At 42.2% G+C, this 19,198-nt stretch overlaps 1 protein-coding gene and 1 pseudogene across 5 annotated transcripts in view; one reads left to right on the top strand and one right to left on the bottom strand.

Moving 5' to 3' along the window:
• USP34 (ubiquitin specific peptidase 34) overlaps nucleotides 1-19,198 on the top strand; it is a 288,549-nt gene that overhangs the window by 54,680 nt on the left and 214,671 nt on the right. For all 5 annotated transcript variants that reach the window (XR_004443955.1, XR_004443956.1, XM_033239152.1 and 2 more), the window contains exon 3: nucleotides 11,691-12,111. Coding sequence is in view for 3 of the 5 variants with exons in the window: in XM_033239152.1 (XP_033095043.1) it covers nucleotides 11,691-12,111 (421 nt within the window). In the remaining 2 variants the exon portion in view is untranslated. The remainder of the gene's footprint in view (nucleotides 1-11,690; nucleotides 12,112-19,198) is intronic.
• On the bottom strand, nucleotides 8,598-9,505 carry LOC117099694 (annotated as a pseudogene).

The following is a 19,198-nucleotide window of genomic DNA, read 5'->3' as shown; positions in this document are numbered from 1 at the left end:
ATTGAGACTATAGGAAATAAAATTTTAGGAAAACAAATGTTAGTATAATCGAAGTTTATAACAAGGATTCCTGTTCCTCAATGTGATTTTAACTAGTCTTTGCTAATAATTTTTTCCCTTGAATAAACCAATGAAAATACACATTATTTTAACTTCTGTGCCTACCTAGTTTAAACTTAGTCCTTCTAAAAAATTTTATGGATAAGAATGTTTGAAGCATTGTGTGCAGTAGCCAGTGAACATGTTAAATGCAGTGATACGTAAATGAATGTTCTGAGATACATTCTGTACCATCATTATTGGCATTTCTTTTTCAGTCTCACTGAATTTCAGTAAGTTTAGCAGTGGTTGCTGTTGCATTATGGATGGAATAGATGAATATTACATAATACTACTATGTTTATGATTGAAGGTGAACTTTAATAGTCCACAGTGATTTGCTGAGAAATGTTGCATCTGAGTCATAATCTTGAGTTTTAATTATCGTAACTACAGCTAGGTGGCAACATGTTATACTAGGAAAAAAAATCTACACTTCTGATTTCAGGATCTGTAAGTTTGCCACTGAATAGAATGAAGTCCAGAGAAACAAAATCATTTTCCTAAAATCTCATCACTAGTTATTGGTGGAGATGGGGTGGGAGTTATATTTTCCCATTCCTAATACACTTGTATTCTAGCTTATTTTTAATCCCTGTATTATGAATTTTTAACCAAGAGTCTGTGGATGGCAATTAAATTATAAAGGAGGTTTTTTTTTTTTTTTTTTTTTGAGGCGGAGTCTCGCTCTGTCGCCCGGACTGGAGTGCAGTGGCCGGATCTCAGCTCACTGCAAGCTCCGTCTCCCAGGTTTACGCCATTCTCCTGCCTCAGCCTCCCGAGTAGCTGGGACTACAGGCGCCTGCCACCACGCCTACTTAATTTTTTGTATTTTTAGTAGAGATGAGGTTTCACCATGTTAGCCAGGATGGTCTAGATCTCCTGACCTCATAATCTGCCCGCCTTGGCCTCCCAAAGTGCTGTGATTACAGGTGTGAGCCACCGCGCCAGGCTGGTTTGGTATTAACCTCTATACAGTATTCTGAAATACTCCTCTTATATTGCTGTTGCTTCATCAATTTTAGGTGTAACCTATTAACTTCCATTTATGATATATAAGGATTTCGTTCTTTTACCCTCTCCAATTCTCTCACTATAGTTACATCTGTTCTTAGGGTAGTTCTAAAAACAAAAATGTTGCTCAGCAATGAGCCAAAAAAGTTCCCTAGTTGATTTTATATCTTGCATGTTCTTTCTTTCTTGGTTTACTGTTTTTTTTCATTCAGTTAATTTTCTGTGTGTGGATCACTTAATTCTTCTCAAACGCTCGTAAACTATGCATCATTAGGTGATCTATTATCCCCCCACCCCGGTCATAACCCTAGAGTATTGATTACTTTCTAGAATTACTAAACTACCTTCCCTTCACATCTCATCCTTATAATCTATTTTGCTTGTCTCTGAGGCAGGAGAACTTTAGGGTCTGGAGGCAGGGAATCTGAGGCCAATTCACGCTGACTTCCTAGAATTAAATCAAAAGGAAAACCCTAAGATTCCATGCCTGAGTAACAAAAGGACCAGAGGCTACCCACTTTGCAACCTCCCCACACTTTTCTGTGTGGCAGGTGAAAAATTGAAATTACCATTGATTGGTCCCCTCCTGTAACTAATTACGCTGGTGGCAGGCCAAGTCTTCATCTGCATAGGAGTATAAGCTTTGTAACTTCAGCCTCTGACTGGTCACTTTCCACAGTCAATCAGATGTTGGCATAGGGTGTAACTTTGTAACTTCAGACTGATCATGGGCCACTACTTCATTTAGGTAGGGTGTACACCAAGTAACCAATAGGAAACCTCTAGAGGGTATTTAGACCCCAGAAAATTCTGTAACTGGGTCCTTGACCCCCCTTGCTCTGACTGTTCCCACCCTGTGGAGTATACTTTGATTTTCAATAAATCTCTGCTTTTGTTGCTTTATTCTTTGCTCACTTTGTGCTTTTGTCCTATTCTTTGGTCAAAGCGCCAAGAACCTGGGCACCCTCCTCTGGTAACATCTCCTTTCTTGGATCTCCAAGTTTCCTGGATTCCATTTTGTCATCTTTTTAGTTTACTTCCTTGTTGTGGAGGACATCTTTTCTGAGAGAGGATACATGGGGAGACAAATGTTTATTAGACCTTCCAGACCTGAAATGTCTATCCTACCCTTATACTTCCTGATAGGTCTTATTGGATACAGAATTATAGGTGGAAAATTGCTTGCAGAATTTCGGTAGTATTGATCCATTGTATTCTAGGTTCCAGTATTGCTTTGGAGAAGCAGTAGCCCTTTTGATTTCTGTGCTTTTCCTTGATACTCTTTTGTTTTTTAAAATTATTTATTTATTTATTTTTGTAGAGACGGAGTCTCACTCTGTAGCCCAGGCTGGAGGGCTGGAGTGCAGTGACGTGATCTTGGCTCACTGCAGCCTCCTCTTCCTGGGTCCAAGCATTTCTCCTGCCTCAGCCTCCCGAATAGCTGGGACTACAGGCGCACGCCGCCACGCCTGGCTAATTTCTTTTGTATTTTAGTAGAGACGGGATTTCACCATCTTTTCTGGGCTGGTCTCGAACTCCTGAGCTCAGACAATCCACCCACCTTGGCCTCCCAAAGTGCTGGTATTACAGGCGTGAGCCACTGCACTTGGCCTCTTTTTTTATTTTATTTTTTACTTTTTAAATTTTTTTGAGACAGGCTGTTGCCAGGCTAGAGTGCAATGGCGTGATCTTGGCTCACTGCAACTTCCGCCTTCCAGGTTCAAGCAATTCTCCTGCCTCAGCCTCCTGAGTATCTTGAACTACAGGCACATGCCACCACACCAAGCTAATTTTTGTATTTTTAGTAGAGTTGGGGTTTTGTCATGTTGGCCAGGATGGTCTCTATCTCCTGACCTCGTGATCCGCCTGCCTCAGACTCCCAAAGTGCTGGGTTTACAGGCATGAGCCACCACGCCCGGCCTCCTTGATACTCTTTATCACCCTCCCTGAAAGCTTTTAGGATCTGTATCCCTCCTCAGCTTCAGCAATTTTCTATCTGTTTTGGTGGGCCTTTTGGTTGTGAAAATTTTATTTCATAATTTCCTTAATTTCATATTTATTGCTGTCATTTCCTGGAACTATATTAGTGAGATATTGTACCCTTCTTGATTACTTCCTTTTCATGTTCATCGTTTTTTTTTTTTTTTTTTGAGATGGGATTGCTGTGTTGCTAAGGTTGGAGTGCAGTGGCGTGATTATGGCTCACTGCGGCCTCAACTTCCTGGGCTCAAGTGATTCTCCTACCTCAGCCTCCCAAGTAGCTGGGACCACAGGCATATGCCATTATACTCAGCTAATATTTTTTTTTATTGTAGAGAGGAGGTCTCGCGATGTTGCCCAGGTTAGTGTTGAACTCCTGGGTTCAAGCAGTCATCCCACCTTAGCCTCCTAAAGTGCTGGGATTACAGATGTGAGCCACTGCACCAAGTCTTTTCTCTCCATTATTAATATTTTTTTTCTATTTTGTGGGAGATTTCATTTTTCCCTTTTGCGGACCTTTTGTTGAATTTTACAAATTGCTATAATTTTAATTGGTTTTTAAATTGTAAATGATGTATATACAAAAAGGTATATGACATGTATTTGTACATGTCTGTACATGTATATGACTGTACATTACAGTGCTCTGAATTTTGTTATTGTTATTTTGGCTCACTGACCAAAAAATGCTGTTTCATAATCTGAATTTATATTTTCATAACATTTCATTCTTATTTCAGTAATCTAATATCTCTCAGGATATAAATTACAGCTAAAATCTTTTTTTTCTTTTTGTGTTTTACCTGTTTCCTCTAAATTTCTTTTCTTTCCTTTTCCTTTCTTTTTTCTTTTCTTTTGTTTTTTTTTTTTTTTGAGACAGAGTTTCACTCTTGGTGCTCAGGCTGGAGTGCAATAGCATGATCTTGGCTCACTGCAACCTCTGCCTTCTGGGTTCAGGTGGTTCTCCTGCCTCAGCCTCCCGAGTAGCTGGGATTACAGGCATGTGCCACCATGCCCCGCTGATTTTGTGTTTTTAGTAGAGACAGGGTTTCTGCATGTTGGTCAGGCTGAGACGACCTCAGGTTATCTGCCCACCTCACCTCCCAAAGTGTTGGGATTACAGGCATGAGCCACCGCGTCGCCCTTCCTGTTATTATCTGCTTTTGGTGATCCAAAGGCAGATAAAATTTTTCTTGCAAATCTTATTATTGTTATTCTTTCATGGTTATGAGAGGAGTACTAAACAGTGAATTTGAAGGTCTCTGTGGTCAGGGCATCTCAGATGTTGGCTACCACTGTATGACGGTTAAATGGTGAGTAGGCTTTCTTGTTGGGGCTAAATGGGCTTTTTCTATTCCAAACCCCACCACAAATACACTTAACTAAGAACACTCTAGGACAGAAAGCATGGGACGAAAGATGACAGCTATCAGCGTAGTTTGGATGACAGAAAAGGGACAAATAGTAACTCAGAGTGAAAGAAACTTGTAAAGAGCTACAAAAAGACATTTAAAAGAGGTATCTTTCAGTCTTTGGCTTTGAGATATGTTAGTCTAGTGGTTGGGGTACCAGATAGGAAAGGTACTTGAGGAGGTTTACCATTTAAGTCATACACCTTGCCCGGCTCGTTTTTGTATTTTTAGTAGAGATGGGGTTTCACCGTGTTAGCCAGGATGGTCTCGATCTCCTGACCTCGTGATCCGCCCATCTCGGCCTCCCAAAGTGCTGGGATTACAGGCTTGAGCCACCGCGCCCGGCCTGAACCCTTTTTTTTTTTCACCTTTTTTCCAAATAACAGTTGGGAGAAATCTCAATGAAATTCTGGAGGTGGGGGTGGGAGATACGGAGGAATATGAATTAGGGCTTGGAGTTGGTAAAAAAAAAAAAAAAAAAAAAAATTCCTGACTATCCTTCTTACCACGTGGCTGGTGTGGGGTAGATGTGAGGGGAAGGAAGTGGGGTAGACTAATGAAGAGGGGTTCTAGTTGAGCTCTGTAGATAAATGTCTTGTTTCATTGTGGTTGGAGACCTGGTGTCAGATGAAAGAAACTCCATCTGCACAGACAGATGCAAACAGCTCCTCTGGTTCTGCAGAGCTAGTTGAGAATTCAACGTTAATCATTTTAAAAAGTACTGTCCTTGAAATAGATTTGCTGTGGGGATCAGTGAGTGTGGGAGAAAGGAGCCATGAGCATGGGGAACCCCACAGAGCCCAAAGGACTTTCTCAGTATTTGAAATAAACAAAACAAAAACCCATGAAAACACCCCCCTCCAAAAAAAAGAACTTTATTTCTTTCACTGAATTACTTACTATTTTTCCCTTTTCTGTCACTCAAAGTATGTTGATAGCTGTCATCTTCTGTTTCATTATTTCTATTTTTCTAGAGTGTTCTTTAGTATATTTGTAGTAGGATTTGGAATAGAGAACAAGTAAGTTTATGTGTAAAATCAAGCTGGTTTTCATGAAGCTTGTAGCTAAAAAAAATTCAAGCTGGTTTTGACTGAAAGTGATGTTTTTATTTAAAACACCTTTCTGCCTTGCATTATGGATACAATGTACAGCAAGGGTCTCCAGCCCCTGGGCCACACACTGATACCCAATTAGGAACCGGGCCACACAGCAGGAGGTGAAGGGCAGATGAGTGAGTGAAGCATCATCTGTATTTACTGCCATTCCCCATTGCTCACATTACCACCTGAACTCCACCTCCTGTCAGATCAGTGGCAGCATCAGATTCTCACAGGAGCGTGAATCCTTTTGTGAACTGTGCATGTGAGGAATCTAGGTTGCACACTCCTCATGAGAATATAATGCTTGAGGCTGGGCGTGCTGGCTCAAGCCTGTAATCCCAGCACTTTGGGAGGCCGAGATGGGCGGATCACGAGGTCAGGAGATCGAGACCATCCTGGCTAACACAGTGAAACCCCATCTCTACTAAAAAATACAAAAAAAAAAAAAACTTGCCAGGCGAGATGGCGGGCGCCTGTAGTCCCAGCTACTCGGGAGGCTGAGGCAGGAGAATGGCGTAAACCCGGCAGGCGGAGCTTGCAGTGAGCTGAGATCCGGCCACTGCACTCCAGCCTGGGCGACAGAGCGAGACTCCGTCTCAAAAAAAAAAAAAAAAAATATATATAATGCTTGATGATCTATTGCTGTCTCCTGTCACCCCTAGATGGTACCATCTAGTTGTAGGAAAACAAGCTCAGGGCTCCCACTAATGCTACATTATGGTGAGTTGTATAATTATTTCATTATATATTACAGTATGATACTATAACATGCACAATAAATGTAATGTGCTTGAATCATCCCAAAGTCCTCTGGGTCCTGGGAGAAATTGTCTTCCACAAAACCGGTCCCTGGTGCCAAAAAGGTTGGAAACCATTGATATACAGAGGGAAATGCTGTATTGAGAATTCACATGCCTAGACTTCTCAGAATTGAATGTAATAGAAAGAAAAATATTATTTACGTAATATACAATTATTTAAAAAATACATACATTTGTGTACGTGTGTGTTCCCCCATTAGACTCACAACTCTTTTTGAACTTGTTTATTTTGGGTCTGGAAGGACCCAGACCCGATTTCTTTTGTTACTTTGTTGACATAATTTTTGTCTTTGAAGATCATCAGTTTCTTAGGTCCATTACCAAGCAGTTTAACGCTCATTTTCTAACATTTTTATTTTATTTTAATTTTGTTTTGTTTTATTATTTTTTATTTTATTTATTTTTTTATTTTATTTATTTTATTTAATTTTATTTATTTTAGAGACAGAGTCTCGCTCTGTCACCCAGGCTGGAGTGCAGTGGCGCAATCTTGGCTCACTGCAACCTCCGCTTCCTGAGTTCAAGCAATTCTCCTGTCTCTGCCTCCCGAGTTGCTGGAATTACAGGCACCCGCCACCACACCTAGCTAATTTTTGTATTTTTAGTAGAGATGGGGTTTCACGGTGTTGGCCAGGCTGGTCTCAAACTCCTGACCTCAAGTGATCCACCTGCCTTGGCCTCCCAAAGTGCTGGCATTACAGGCAAGAGCCACCGCACCTGGCCCTAACACTTATTTTAAAAGTAAATTTGGCTGAATCTTTGGCTTTCTCCATCCAAATCTGACTTCAAGATCGTTTTCTGGGATTTCAGATTCCATTTTTAATAAATGATCTGCCTGCCTCACTCAGCCTCCCAAAGTGCTTACAGGCGTGAGCCACCACACCCAGCCTGACCTCTTTGAACCTGATTTTTCTAAGTTTTTTATGTTTTTTGAGACAGTCTCCCTCTATCACCCAGGCTGGAGTGCAGTGGTGCAATTTTGGCTCACTGCAACTTCCGCCTCCCGGATTCAGACAATTCTTGTGCCTCAACCTCCTGAGTAGGTGGGATTATAGGTGTTTGTCACCACGCCCAGCTAATTTTCGTATTTTTAGTAGAGACGAGGTTTTGCTATATTGGCCAGGCTGGTCTCGAACTCCTGGCCTCTAGTGATGTGCCCACTTTGGCTTCCCAAAGTGCTGGGATTACAGGCTGAGACAGTGCACCCGCCCGACACTCAAGTTTATATGACATCTCACTTTGGTTTTGTATGTTTTTTGAGAGAGAGGGTCTCACTCTGTCGCCCAGGCTGGAGTGCAAGGGTGCCATCTCGGCTCGCTGCAACCTCCGCCTCCCAAGTTCAAGTGACTTTCCTGCCTCAGCCTCCTTAATGTCTGGGATTACAGATGGACCACCATGCCCATCTAATTTTTTATTTTTAGTAGAGATGAGGTTTCACCATGTTGGCCAGGCTGGTCTCAAATTCCTGACCTTAAGTGATCTGTCTGCCTCAGCCTCCCAAAGTGCTGGGATTACAGGCGTGAGCCACCACACCCAGCCTGACCTCTTACTTTAAACCTGATTTTTCCTAAACATCAGAGGAAGAAGCTGTTAATCAGAAGAATTGGAGGAGAAATGTGTTTTTCTTCTTGTGAGAGTTGTGATATTATAGAATTGTAAAGCTGGAGAGGTTTTAGAGGTAAAAATAAAAACCCTTTCATTTTGCCACAGATAAAAAAGATGTGATGCATTATTTATATATATTTATATAATGATATATTTCTGTGTGACAGAAATGCTAGAAAAGTAGTACCGTATCTTTTTTTTTTTTTTTTTTTTTTGAGACGGAGTCTCGCTCTGTGGCCCAGGCTGGAGTGCAGTGGCAGGATCTCAGCTCACTAAAAGCTCCGCCTCCCTGGTTTACGCCATTCTCCTGCCTCAGCCTCCCATGTAGCTGCGACTACAGGCGCCCGCCACCTCGCCCGGCTAGTTTTTTTGTATATTTTAGTAGAGACGGGGTTTCACCGTGTTAGCCAGGATGGTCTCGATCTCCTGACCTTGTGATCCGCCCGTCTCGGCCTCCCAAAGTGCTGGGATTATAGGCTTGAGCCACCGCGCCCGGCCTGTAGTACTGTATCTTAAAACAGGAGTAAACATTTATTATGCTCAAAGTTTCTTTTTTTTTTTTTTTCTTTTTTCTTCAGCATTGTGTTTTACTTTTGGGGGGAGAGGCTAGGAGGAGGAAGGGGTGAAAACAGGGTCTCTTTGGAGTCTCAAAAGTGTATGAATCCTCTGGTAGTACAAGGATGGGATAAGATGGTCAGGAAGTCAGATGGAAAATCCCCAAGATTCTTTTTGCTACTGATTTCTATAATTAAAATGTGACATATGTAAGGGACTAGTACATGGTATTCAATAAATGTCAGCTGTCTTTCCTAACTAGGTCCTCACAGGCTAGGTTATGCCTAGATATCATCCTCCTTTCAGGGAATGAAGCTCACCTAGAAAACTAGGGAACTAAAAGTGCAATACAGTTTGGGTAATACAGTTGGTTAGCTGTCTCCCCATCCTCCCAACTCACTATTCCAGGGAGGGGCTGAAAATAGAAGTGGCTCTCCTAAAGTCTAGTTAGCATGTCATGGCAGAGTCCACATGAAGGGCTGTGGGCTGCAACTTTCTAGTGCACAGTCCTCTCTTTTTGGCGATGATAATTATAGGGAAAGAAGCGAACACGCATGCTGATATCACGAGCTGTCTTCAGGATCTCAACAGCCTTGCTGTGCTCAATATCTTGGAAATCCACATCATTCACAGCTAGAACTTGGTCCCCTTCCTGAAGTCCCGCTCTGTGTGCATCAGAGTCAGGAATTACCTTGGAGATGAAGATGCCTAGCTGGGAGGCCTTTCCTCCTCAGATGTTAAATCCCAGCTGAGCTCCAGGAGGCTTCTTCAGTGTGATGGTTCGGGGCAGAAACTGGGTCAACTCATTGTTGTAGTCTGGGTGGTGCACCCTCTCATGAGGAGGAATCCATGCTGGAGGATTCTCATAGGCAGGCAAGAAAACCACCGGCTAGTCATCATAAGGAATCCGGCTGTCCATCTCGGACAAGGCCCAGTGGGCAGTCCACAGCGACCTCAAGCTCCGCTCACCGCCAATTCAGTCTGGGCTATTATGCTCAAAGTTTCAATGGGACAGGAATTTGGGAGTCCTTTAGCTGTTTGGTTCTGGGTTGGGTTTCTCATAATGTTTTAGTCAGGATGTTGGCCAGGTGATAGTCATGTAAAGGCTCATATGGGGCTGGAGGATATACTTCCAAATTGGCTTGCTTTAGTTAGTGATCAGGTTAGTGCTGGTTGTTTTTTTTTTACTTTTTGAGACAGAATCTTGCTTTGTCACCCAGACTGGAGTGCAGTGGCACGATCTCCTGCCTCAGCATCCCGAGTAGTTGGGATTATAGGTGCCCACCACTACACCTGGCTAATTTTTATATTTTTAGTAGAGACGGGGTTTCACCATGTTGGCCAGGCTGATCTCGAACTCCTGACTTCAGGTGTTCCACCATCTCGGCCTCCCAAAGTGCTGGGATTACAGGCGTGAACCACCTCAGCCGGCCTCGGTGCTGGTTGTTAATGGGAGGTCTTGGTACTTCCTCTTGTGAACTCCTCTTTGGGCTGCTTGAGTGTTTTTCCATGATAGATGGCTTTCCCTAGAGTAAGTGATCCAAAAGAGAGCAAGGCAGAAGTTACAGTGTCTTTTATGACCTAGTCTCAGATGTCACACATTGTCACTTCTACCACATTCTAGTCACTAGAAGTGAGTTCCATCTACACAGAAGAGTATCAAGTAATTTGTGGCTGTACTTCAAATTCACGCTTGGTGAAATAAAATTATTTCCACAGGATCATACAGGGCGTTGGTGATCTATTCAGACAACAATATAGATGTTTTGATTTGATGCTATTACTAGGTGCAGATTATAGATTATAGTTGCTTAGCTGTCGTCTGTCATTGGATACAAGTATTAGAACCAGGTACTTGTGTGTGTATGAATTACCTATTGATTCACCAGACCATTCCCTGCCTTATTTTGATACATGATTTCGCTCTGTCACTCAGGCATGATCAGGGCTCACTGCTGTCTCAGCCGCCCAGGCTCAAGCCTCTCGAATAGCTGGGACTGCAGGCACAAGCCACAATGCCTAGCTAATTCTTTTATTTTTATTTTTTGTAGAGATAGGCCTCATTATGTTGCCCTGGCTTGTCTTGAGCTCCTGGGCTTAAGTAATCCTCCCACCTTGGTCTCCCAGAGTGTTGGGATTACAGGTGTGAGCCACCGCACCTGGCTGAGATCCTTTTAATTATCTACATATGCCAGGCATTGTGCTACTAACTGAACATGTCTAAGGAGAACTGGATTTGTTTGTAATACTTTTTTTTTTGAGACTGTGTTTTGGCCTTGTTGCCCAGGCTGGAGTGCAGTGGTGTAATCTTGGCTCACTACAGCCTCCGCCTCCCGGGTTCAAGTGATTCTCCTACCTAAGCCTCCCAAGTAACTGGGATTACAGGTGCCCACAACCATACCCGGCTAATTTTTTTTGTATTTTTAGTAGAGACAGGGTTTCATCATGTTGATCAGGCTGGTTTCGAACTCCTGACCTCAAATGATCCACCTGCCTGGACCTTCCAAAGTGCTGGGATTACAGGCGTGAGCCACCGCGCCCGGCCGATCCTGTTTTTTATATATGTGTATATTTTACAGGAGCTGGGGAGAGAAAGAGTGTGTGTGTTTTGTGCCTAAACACTTTTGATTTACCAGATAGTGTCAGAGCACCCCCCCAAGTAGCCTTCAAGGACATTAACTTAAAAATGTGGCTGTTTTATTAGTTGACAACAAAATTCCTTATATTAAAAAGCTGGCTTTATTAGTAAGATATTTTGTTATAGCCAGTTTCCTAATAACTTGCTCAACATATATTGAGTACTTGATACTGGAGAAACAAAATGCCACAATTCTTGTTTTTAAATGGTTCCTTGTGTAGAAGGACAGACAAATCCATACATAAAACTGAAGATAATAGCTGTAAACCTAACATGATGACTTTATACTAACTAAAATATCAGTTGTTGTTGCGATGCTATCTTTATATTATTAAGGTGTACCACAGCAGGAAGGAAAAAATAAAAGCAAATCTGGAAATAACTTAGTATTTGCTTGCTTGTTTTTTTTTATTAAAAAATATAACTGCTGCTCTATTACTAATTTATTAATTTTTTTCTCTTATAGGCAATGTCTATGCTGCTTCAAGGAATATAAGCATTTGGAGATTTTTAATCAAGTAGTGTGTGCACTTATTAACTTAGTGATTGCCCAAGTTCAAGTGCTCCGGGACCAGCTTTGTAAACATTGTACTACTATTAACATAGATTCCACGTGGCAAGATGAGAGTAATCAAGCAGAAGAACCACTGAATATAGATAGAGAGTGTAATGAAGGAAGTTCAGAAAGACAAAAATCAATAGAAAAAAAATCAAACTCTACAAGAATTTGTAATCTGACTGAGGAGGAATCTTCAAAGAGTTCTGATCCTTTTAGTTTATGGAGTACAGATGAGAAGGAAAAACTCTTACTATGTGTGGCAAAAATTTTTCAAATTCAGTTTCCCTTATATACCGCTTACAAGCATAATACTCACCCTACTATTGAGGTATGTAAAAATAGGTGTTGTGAATTTTAAGTAATACCAAGTCTTAACTTGGCAGTCTGTTTCTCACTGATAAGTACGAAGACAGTTTTTGCTGGCAGAAAATCATTGTTGTCACCAGAATTATTTAATGTTTCTCCAGAACATTTTTTTTTAGCAGTTTGTGCTGAAAATTTGCTCAATATAGTTCATCCTATCAAGGAAAGATGTATACATTGAACTCAGAAAGTAAACTGGTAGTGATCTAAACATTTTACTGGTATAGATCTATGCTTATTTTATGACTCTAATAAAAGTTGGCCGGGTGCAGTGGCTCAAGCCTGTAATCTCAGCACTTTGGGAGGCTGAGATGGGCGGATCACGAGGTCAGGAGATCAAGACCATCCTGGCTAACCTGGTGAAACCCCGTTTCTACTGAAAAATACAAAAAACTAGCCAGGCGAGGTGGCGCGCACCTGTAGTCGCAGCTACTCGGGAGGCTGAGGCAGGAGAATGGCGTAAACCCGAGAGGCGGAGCTTGCAGTGAGCTGAGATCCGGCCACTGCACTCCAGCCTGGGCAACAGAGCGAGACTCTGCCTCAAAAAAAAAAAAATAGTTGAGGGAAAGGAAACACGTGGAATTTTAAATTTCATTCTTAGAAACAGTCTACAGACGGCCGGGCGCGGTGGCTCAAGCCTGTAATCCCAGCACTTTGGGAGGCCGAGACGGGCAGATCACAAGGTCAGGAGATCGAGACCATCCACGGTGAAACCCCGTCTCTACTAAAAAAATACAAAAAACTAGCCGGGCGAGGTGGCGGGCGCCTGTAGTCCCAGCTACTTGGGAGGCTGAGGCAGGAGAATGGCGTAAACCCGGGAGGCGGAGCTTGCAGTGAGCTGAGATCCGGCCACTGCACTCCAGCCTGGGCGACAGAGCGAGACTCCGTCTCAAAAAAAAAAAAAAAAAAGAAACAGTCTACAGACCAGAATTTGCTTTCATCAAGAGAAAAGCTTAGCAAATTATCTGTAATTAGTAGTTTCAAATAATAGTATTTTCTTTTGTAAGTTAAGATGCAGCCGGGCCGGGCGCGGTGGCTCAAGCCTGTAATCCCAGCACTTTGGGAGGCCGAGACGGGCGGATCACGAGGTCAGGAGATCGAGACCATCCTGGCTAACACGGTGAAACCCCGTCTCTACTAAAAAAATACAAAAAATTAGCCGGGCGAGATGGCGGGCGCCTGTAGTCCCAGCTACTCGGGAGGCTGAGGCGAGAGAATGGCGTAAACCCGGGAGGCGGAGCTTGCAGTGAGCTGAGATCCGGCCACTGCACTCCAGCCTGGGCGACAGAGCGAGACTCCGTCTCAAAAAAAAAAAAAAAGATGCAGCCTTTGAGATGTCACAGTATAATTCTGCCATGTTCTATTGTGCTGCTTTCTGTTACTTGAAGCAGTTCACAAGGGCAACCCAGATTGAAAGGGGTAGTGAAGTAGACTCCATTTCTGGGGGGAGGAGAAGTGTAAAATTTCATTTTTTATCTTACACATTCTATTTCCTGTGCATCCTGGGAAATGAAGAGTTATGGCCATTAGAGAATCTACTACATTTTTTTGTTGTTGGTTTTAATCTGCCTCTTTTCTCTAGCTTACTTGTTCTGTAACCTTTATACTTCTCTTTCTTCGTGTGGAAAGTAGTAGTCCTTTACTGGGATATTTTCAGGTCGAAAGAAGACTTACTTGAAAACATAGCTTGAGGGCAGATATTTTCCCTGTTAGAATTCTTTTTAAGAATATTTTAAATCAGGCACACTTGGTTTCTCAAGTCACCCACTTGGCCCTCTTCCAAATTGTAGTTTCGGTCCTCCTTTCTTTCCTTTCTTCCCTTACTGTTCTAAAGTTTTGTTTTGTTTTGAGATAGTCTTGCTCTGTAGCCCAGGCTGGAGTGCAGTGGCGCGATCTTGGCTCACTGCAAGCTCCACCTCCTGGGTTCACACCATTCTCCTGCCTCAGCCTCCCAAGTAGCTGGGACTACAGGCGCCTGCCACCACGCCTGGCTAATTTTTTTCTTTGTATTTTTTAGTAGAGATGGATGGGGTTTCACCCTTTTAGCCAGGATGATCCCGATATCCTGGCCTCATGATCTGCCCACCTTGGCCTCCCAAAGTGCTGGGATTACAGGTGTGAGTCACAGCGCCTGGCCTCTAAAGCTTTTTGATAAACTTTCATTCACTCCTGCTCTAGGGGGGAAAAAAGAGTATTTAAAATCAGATTGTGCTCTGTCTTCTAAAAATCTTAGCCTATGATCATCCAGTATAGAAACTATTAATCTCTTACATGATATAAATATATTAAATATTCTGAAAAAGTCATCTCAGTCTTTTTTCAACAAAGGAGTCCCATCAGGCAAACTTGAAACATTTAATCTACATAAACACCATCTACACGGTGCTTTAGTATCTTAACTTGGTAATTGAAAGATGCTGAAAATAGTTTTCGTTAGGGACTTAGATATGTGAAATTCACATAAATTTTTTTCAATTAAAAATTTCTTAATGATACAGAACTATAAGCAATACTGAATCTGCTGCTTCTAAAATAAACTTGATTATCAGTGTTCTTTCTTATTTTCAAAAATGGTAATCTCTAAATGTAGGCATAGTTACACTCCTGTACTTTGTTTTAAAGTGCTTTGTGATTACTCTTCTTGAGTATTTTATGTTACTACTTGGTTGAAAGCAATGGTTTTGTGAGGTCTTTGAGGAAAATTCTAACAAAAAATACCCATAGATATAGTAAAGGAGTAACCTCCTTATACCAAATTCTATAATATATTAGATATGTGCTTTTAAAATTTTCTTTTCATAGTAGCTGTTTTCCAGGTTTCTATTATGTTAATAATGATCTGTTACAAGTGCTCTAAAATTTCTAGTTTCTGTCCTAATGGCGATTTAATTAAATGTGGTAAGTTGGGTCAACTGTTTCATATGGTCCTAGATCAAACACTTGGTAGCATACATGTTATAAAATTATATATATGTATAAATTTGTGTGTATATACACACAATTATTTTAAAGCAAATTAAATGTAATAAAGCTTACTAGAGATTTTTATCCCACTTTCCTTTGAGGAAATAGTCCATCCAGTCTCTTTTTTTGTACTGCTGTGCTGTCCTTTCTGAAGCCTTTGATTTTTATTTGTAGTTAATATTTTTTGAAGAGGCACAACTTGGCCAAAATTCTTAGAAGGACAAGATTCAAAACTCATCTGTTAGTATTTTGATAGCTGTGTCTTTAGAAACCTACTCAACACTTTTATTTTATAGAAGAAGCAACTGGCCTACAGAGGCTAAAAGATTTCATCGGGCATATAGCTGAGAAGAGTCCTAGAATCCGGGTCTTACTCTGTTGCACTACTTCTAAATCATTTTGAACTAACTACTGTATTCTAAATAATATGGAAACTTGGAGCCCCTCCTTCTGTCTCTTCCTTCCTCTCTTTCCTATTGTCCCCATCAAAGCCGTTAATATTGTGAAAGGTTCAGTAATTGGACATAAGTAATATTAATTCAGAATAAAAAGGAGGAACGGCCTAGTTTTTTTCCCCCCCTTAAGAGACAGGGTCTTGCTCTGTCTCCCAGGCTGGAGTGCGGTGGTGTGATCATAGGTCATCGTAACCTTGAATTCCTGGGCTCAAACGATCCACCCACCTCAGCCTCCTGAGTCACTTGGACACTAGGCACTCACCACAGTGCCTGGCTAAGTTTATTTTTATTATTGTTACTTTAAGAGATGGGATTTATCTGTGTTTATGGGGTTTATCGAGACCAGGCTGGTCTCGAACTCTTGGCCTCAGGTGATCCTCCTGGCTTGGCCTCCAAAGTGCTGGGATTACAGACGTGAGCCACGGTGCCTTGCCATGCTAGTTGCATTCTTTATCCTGAATAATTAATGTGTAATTCTGTGAAATGAGATATTGCCCTAGTGTAAGTTTTTTTCTAAGTATAGGGAAAAAGATTATGAAAATGATAGAAAGGGCCAGGTACAGTGGCTCATACTTGTAATCCCAGCATTTTTGGAAGCCAAGGCAAGAGGACCACTTGAAGCCGGGAGTTCAAGTCTAAGCTGGGCAACATAGCAAGAGCTCATCTCTACAAAAGAAGAGAAAAAAAATTAACCGGGCATAGTGGTACATGCCTGTATTCCCAGCTACTTGGGAGGCTGAGGCAAAAGGATCACTTGAGCCAGGAGTTTAAGGCTGCAGTGAGCTATGATCATGCCTCTGCATGACAGAGTGGGACCCTATCTTTAAAAAAGTAGAAAGGAGAGAAACCACTGCATTTATGTTAAATATACATATGGTATAATCAGAGAGATTATATACACGAGGCTTTAAAAATTTTTTTTTTTTGAGATGGAGTCTCACTTGGTCGCTGGGCTAGAGTGCAATGGCGCAATCTCAGCTAACTGCAACGTCTGCCTCCTGGGTTCAAGCGATACTCCTGCCTTACCTTCCGAAGTAGCTGGGACTACAGGCGCGCACCACAACACCCAGCTGATTTTTGTATTTTTAGTAGAGGTGGAGTTTCACCATGTTGGCCAGGATGATCTCGATCTCTTGACCTTGTGACCCGCCAGCCTTGGCCTCCCAAAGTGCTGGAATTATAGGCGTGAGCTACCGCACCTGGCCTTATTTTTAAATTTTTGAATCAGGGTCTTCCTCTGTCACCCAGGCTGGAGGAGTACACTGGCACAGTTACGATTCATTGTAGCCTTGAATTCCTGGGCTTAAGTAATCCTTCAGCTTCAGTATCCTAAGTAGCTGGGAGTGCAGGTGCATGCCTCTATGCCTAGCTAGTTTTTTAATTTTTTTGAGGAGACAGGGTCTCGCTCTGTTGCCTGGGCTGGTTTTGAACTCCTGGCTTTGGGCAGTCCTCCTGCCTCAGCCTCCCAAAGTGCTGGGATTATGAGCATGAGCCACCACGACCAGCCAGTTTAGTATCTTTTAGAATAATTCCAACGTTGTACAATTATCACTACTAATTCCAACATCACTGACTGCCTTTTCAGTGAAAATTTTATTTGAGACATTGATTTCTTTGTGGTTTGATTGTGGAGCAACATTTGCTTAATTTACATAGATTTGCCTTTCCGCTATAGTTACTCTTTTATTTCTCTCTGTTTTCTCTTTTAAAATAACCAAATAGGCCGGACGTGGTGGCTCAAGCCTGTAATCCCAGCACTTTGGGAGGCCAAGGCGGGCGGATCACGAGGTCAGGAGATCGAGACCATCCTGGCTAACACGGTGAAACCCTGTCTCTACTAAAAAATACAAAAAACTAGCCAGGCAGGTGGTGCGTGCCTGTGGTCGCAGCTCCTGGGGAGGCTGAGGCAGGAGAATGGCGTAACCCTGGGAGGCGGAGCTTGCAGTGAACTGAGATCCGGCCACTGCACTCTAGCCTGGGCAACAGAAAGAGACTCTGTCTCAAAAATAAATAAATAAAAATAAAATAACCAAATTTCTCTGCTATAAATAGGATGGGATCAACTCATGTAGTAAATGGGAGGTGTTTGAGGAAAAAAACCCAAGACTTTAAAAATCATTGATAAGTTTATTAAGGCCTTTCTCAGGGATTACCTAAAATAAGAACTTTTGAAAAATACTGCCTTTTTTTTTTTTTTTTTTGGGAGACAGAGTCTTGCACTGTCGCTGAGGCTGGAGTGCAATAGCGTGATCTCAGCTCACTGCAGCCTCTGCCTCCCAGGTACAAGCAATTCACTTGCCTCAGCCTCCCAAGTAGCTGGGATTACAGGTGCTTGCCACCATGCCTGGCTAGTTTTTTTGTATTTTTAGTAGAGACAGGGTTTTACTATGTTGGGCAGGGTGGTCTCCACCTTCTGACCTCGTGATCCGCCTGCCTCAGCCTTCCAAAGTGCTGAGATTACAGTCGTGAGCCACTGCGCCCAGGGCCGTTAATTCATCTTTTAATGAGACTTCCTAGTGTTAGTGTTTTTTTAACCTATAGATCTGTGTTAATTTTTTATATACTACTTAAAAATGCGATTATAACAACATTTTAGGATGTTAGCTTTATGTATTCAGATTAGAAATAGAGTGGTAAAACAGTTCCCCTGAATCAGCAAAATAGATGTAATCAAACCTGAGTAACGCTGCATATCAGGACAGAACTCTGTTAGATTTTTTTTTTTTTTTTTTGAAAGAGTTTTGATCCTGTCGCCCAGACTGGAGTGTGGTGGCATGATACCGGCTCACTGCAACCTCCACCTCCCAGGATTCAAGCGATTCTCCTGCTTCAGCCTCCTGAGTAGCTGGGATTACAGGTGCACGCCGCCACACCCTGCTAATTTTTGTAGTTTTAGTAGAGACCATGTTAGGCTGGTCTTGAACTCCTGACCTTGTGATCCACCTGCCTAGGCCTCTCAAAGTGCTGGGATTACAAGCATGAGCCACTGCGCCGACCGCTAGGAGATTTTTTAACTGTGTCCATGTTAAGCACTAGAAATCTTGACTCTTAAGATTATAGCATCGTTCACCTGGTCCATGATTCTGTATTTAACAGTACCACAGGAGGTCGTAAATTCTGGACTTTTTGAAGACCATGAAAAAGTTTGTTGAGACTAACATAAGGCTTCGCCTCTGGCCCCAGTTGTCATAGCTAGGAGTGGATTTAGGAAGTTTAGTACACTTACTTTGAGAATTGATTTTTCTAAGGGCATTTTTTGTTTATTTTGAAATGTTCTGAGTTCTGTATGATTGCTTTCAGTCAGTGGTTTTCAGACTTCATTTCAGCAGTGTAACTTAAATATCTAAAATAGGTGATGGCAATGAATGGGTTTCTTTGGTAGCTTTTTTCAGATGAAAATTTCTAGCTTTCTGATCATAAAAGCAGTATTTTCTCCCTCCCTCCCCTTTCTCCCTCCCCTTTCTCCCTCCCCTTTCTCCCTCCCCTTCTCCCTCCCCTTTCTCCTCCCCTTTCTCCCTTTCTCCCTCCCCTTTCTCCCTCCCCTTTCTCCTCCCCTTTCTCCCTCCCCTTTCTCCCTCCCCTTTCTCCCTCCCCTTCTCCCTCCCCTTTCTCCCTCCCCTTTCTCCCTCCCCT

Source organism: Trachypithecus francoisi, unplaced genomic scaffold (genome assembly GCF_009764315.1).
Source record: "Trachypithecus francoisi isolate TF-2019V2 unplaced genomic scaffold, Tfra_2.0 Lachesis_group17, whole genome shotgun sequence".
NCBI lineage: Eukaryota > Metazoa > Chordata > Mammalia > Primates > Cercopithecidae > Trachypithecus > Trachypithecus francoisi.
Note: the sequence above shows the minus strand (reverse complement) of the source record. Positions and strands in the feature narration are given on the sequence as shown.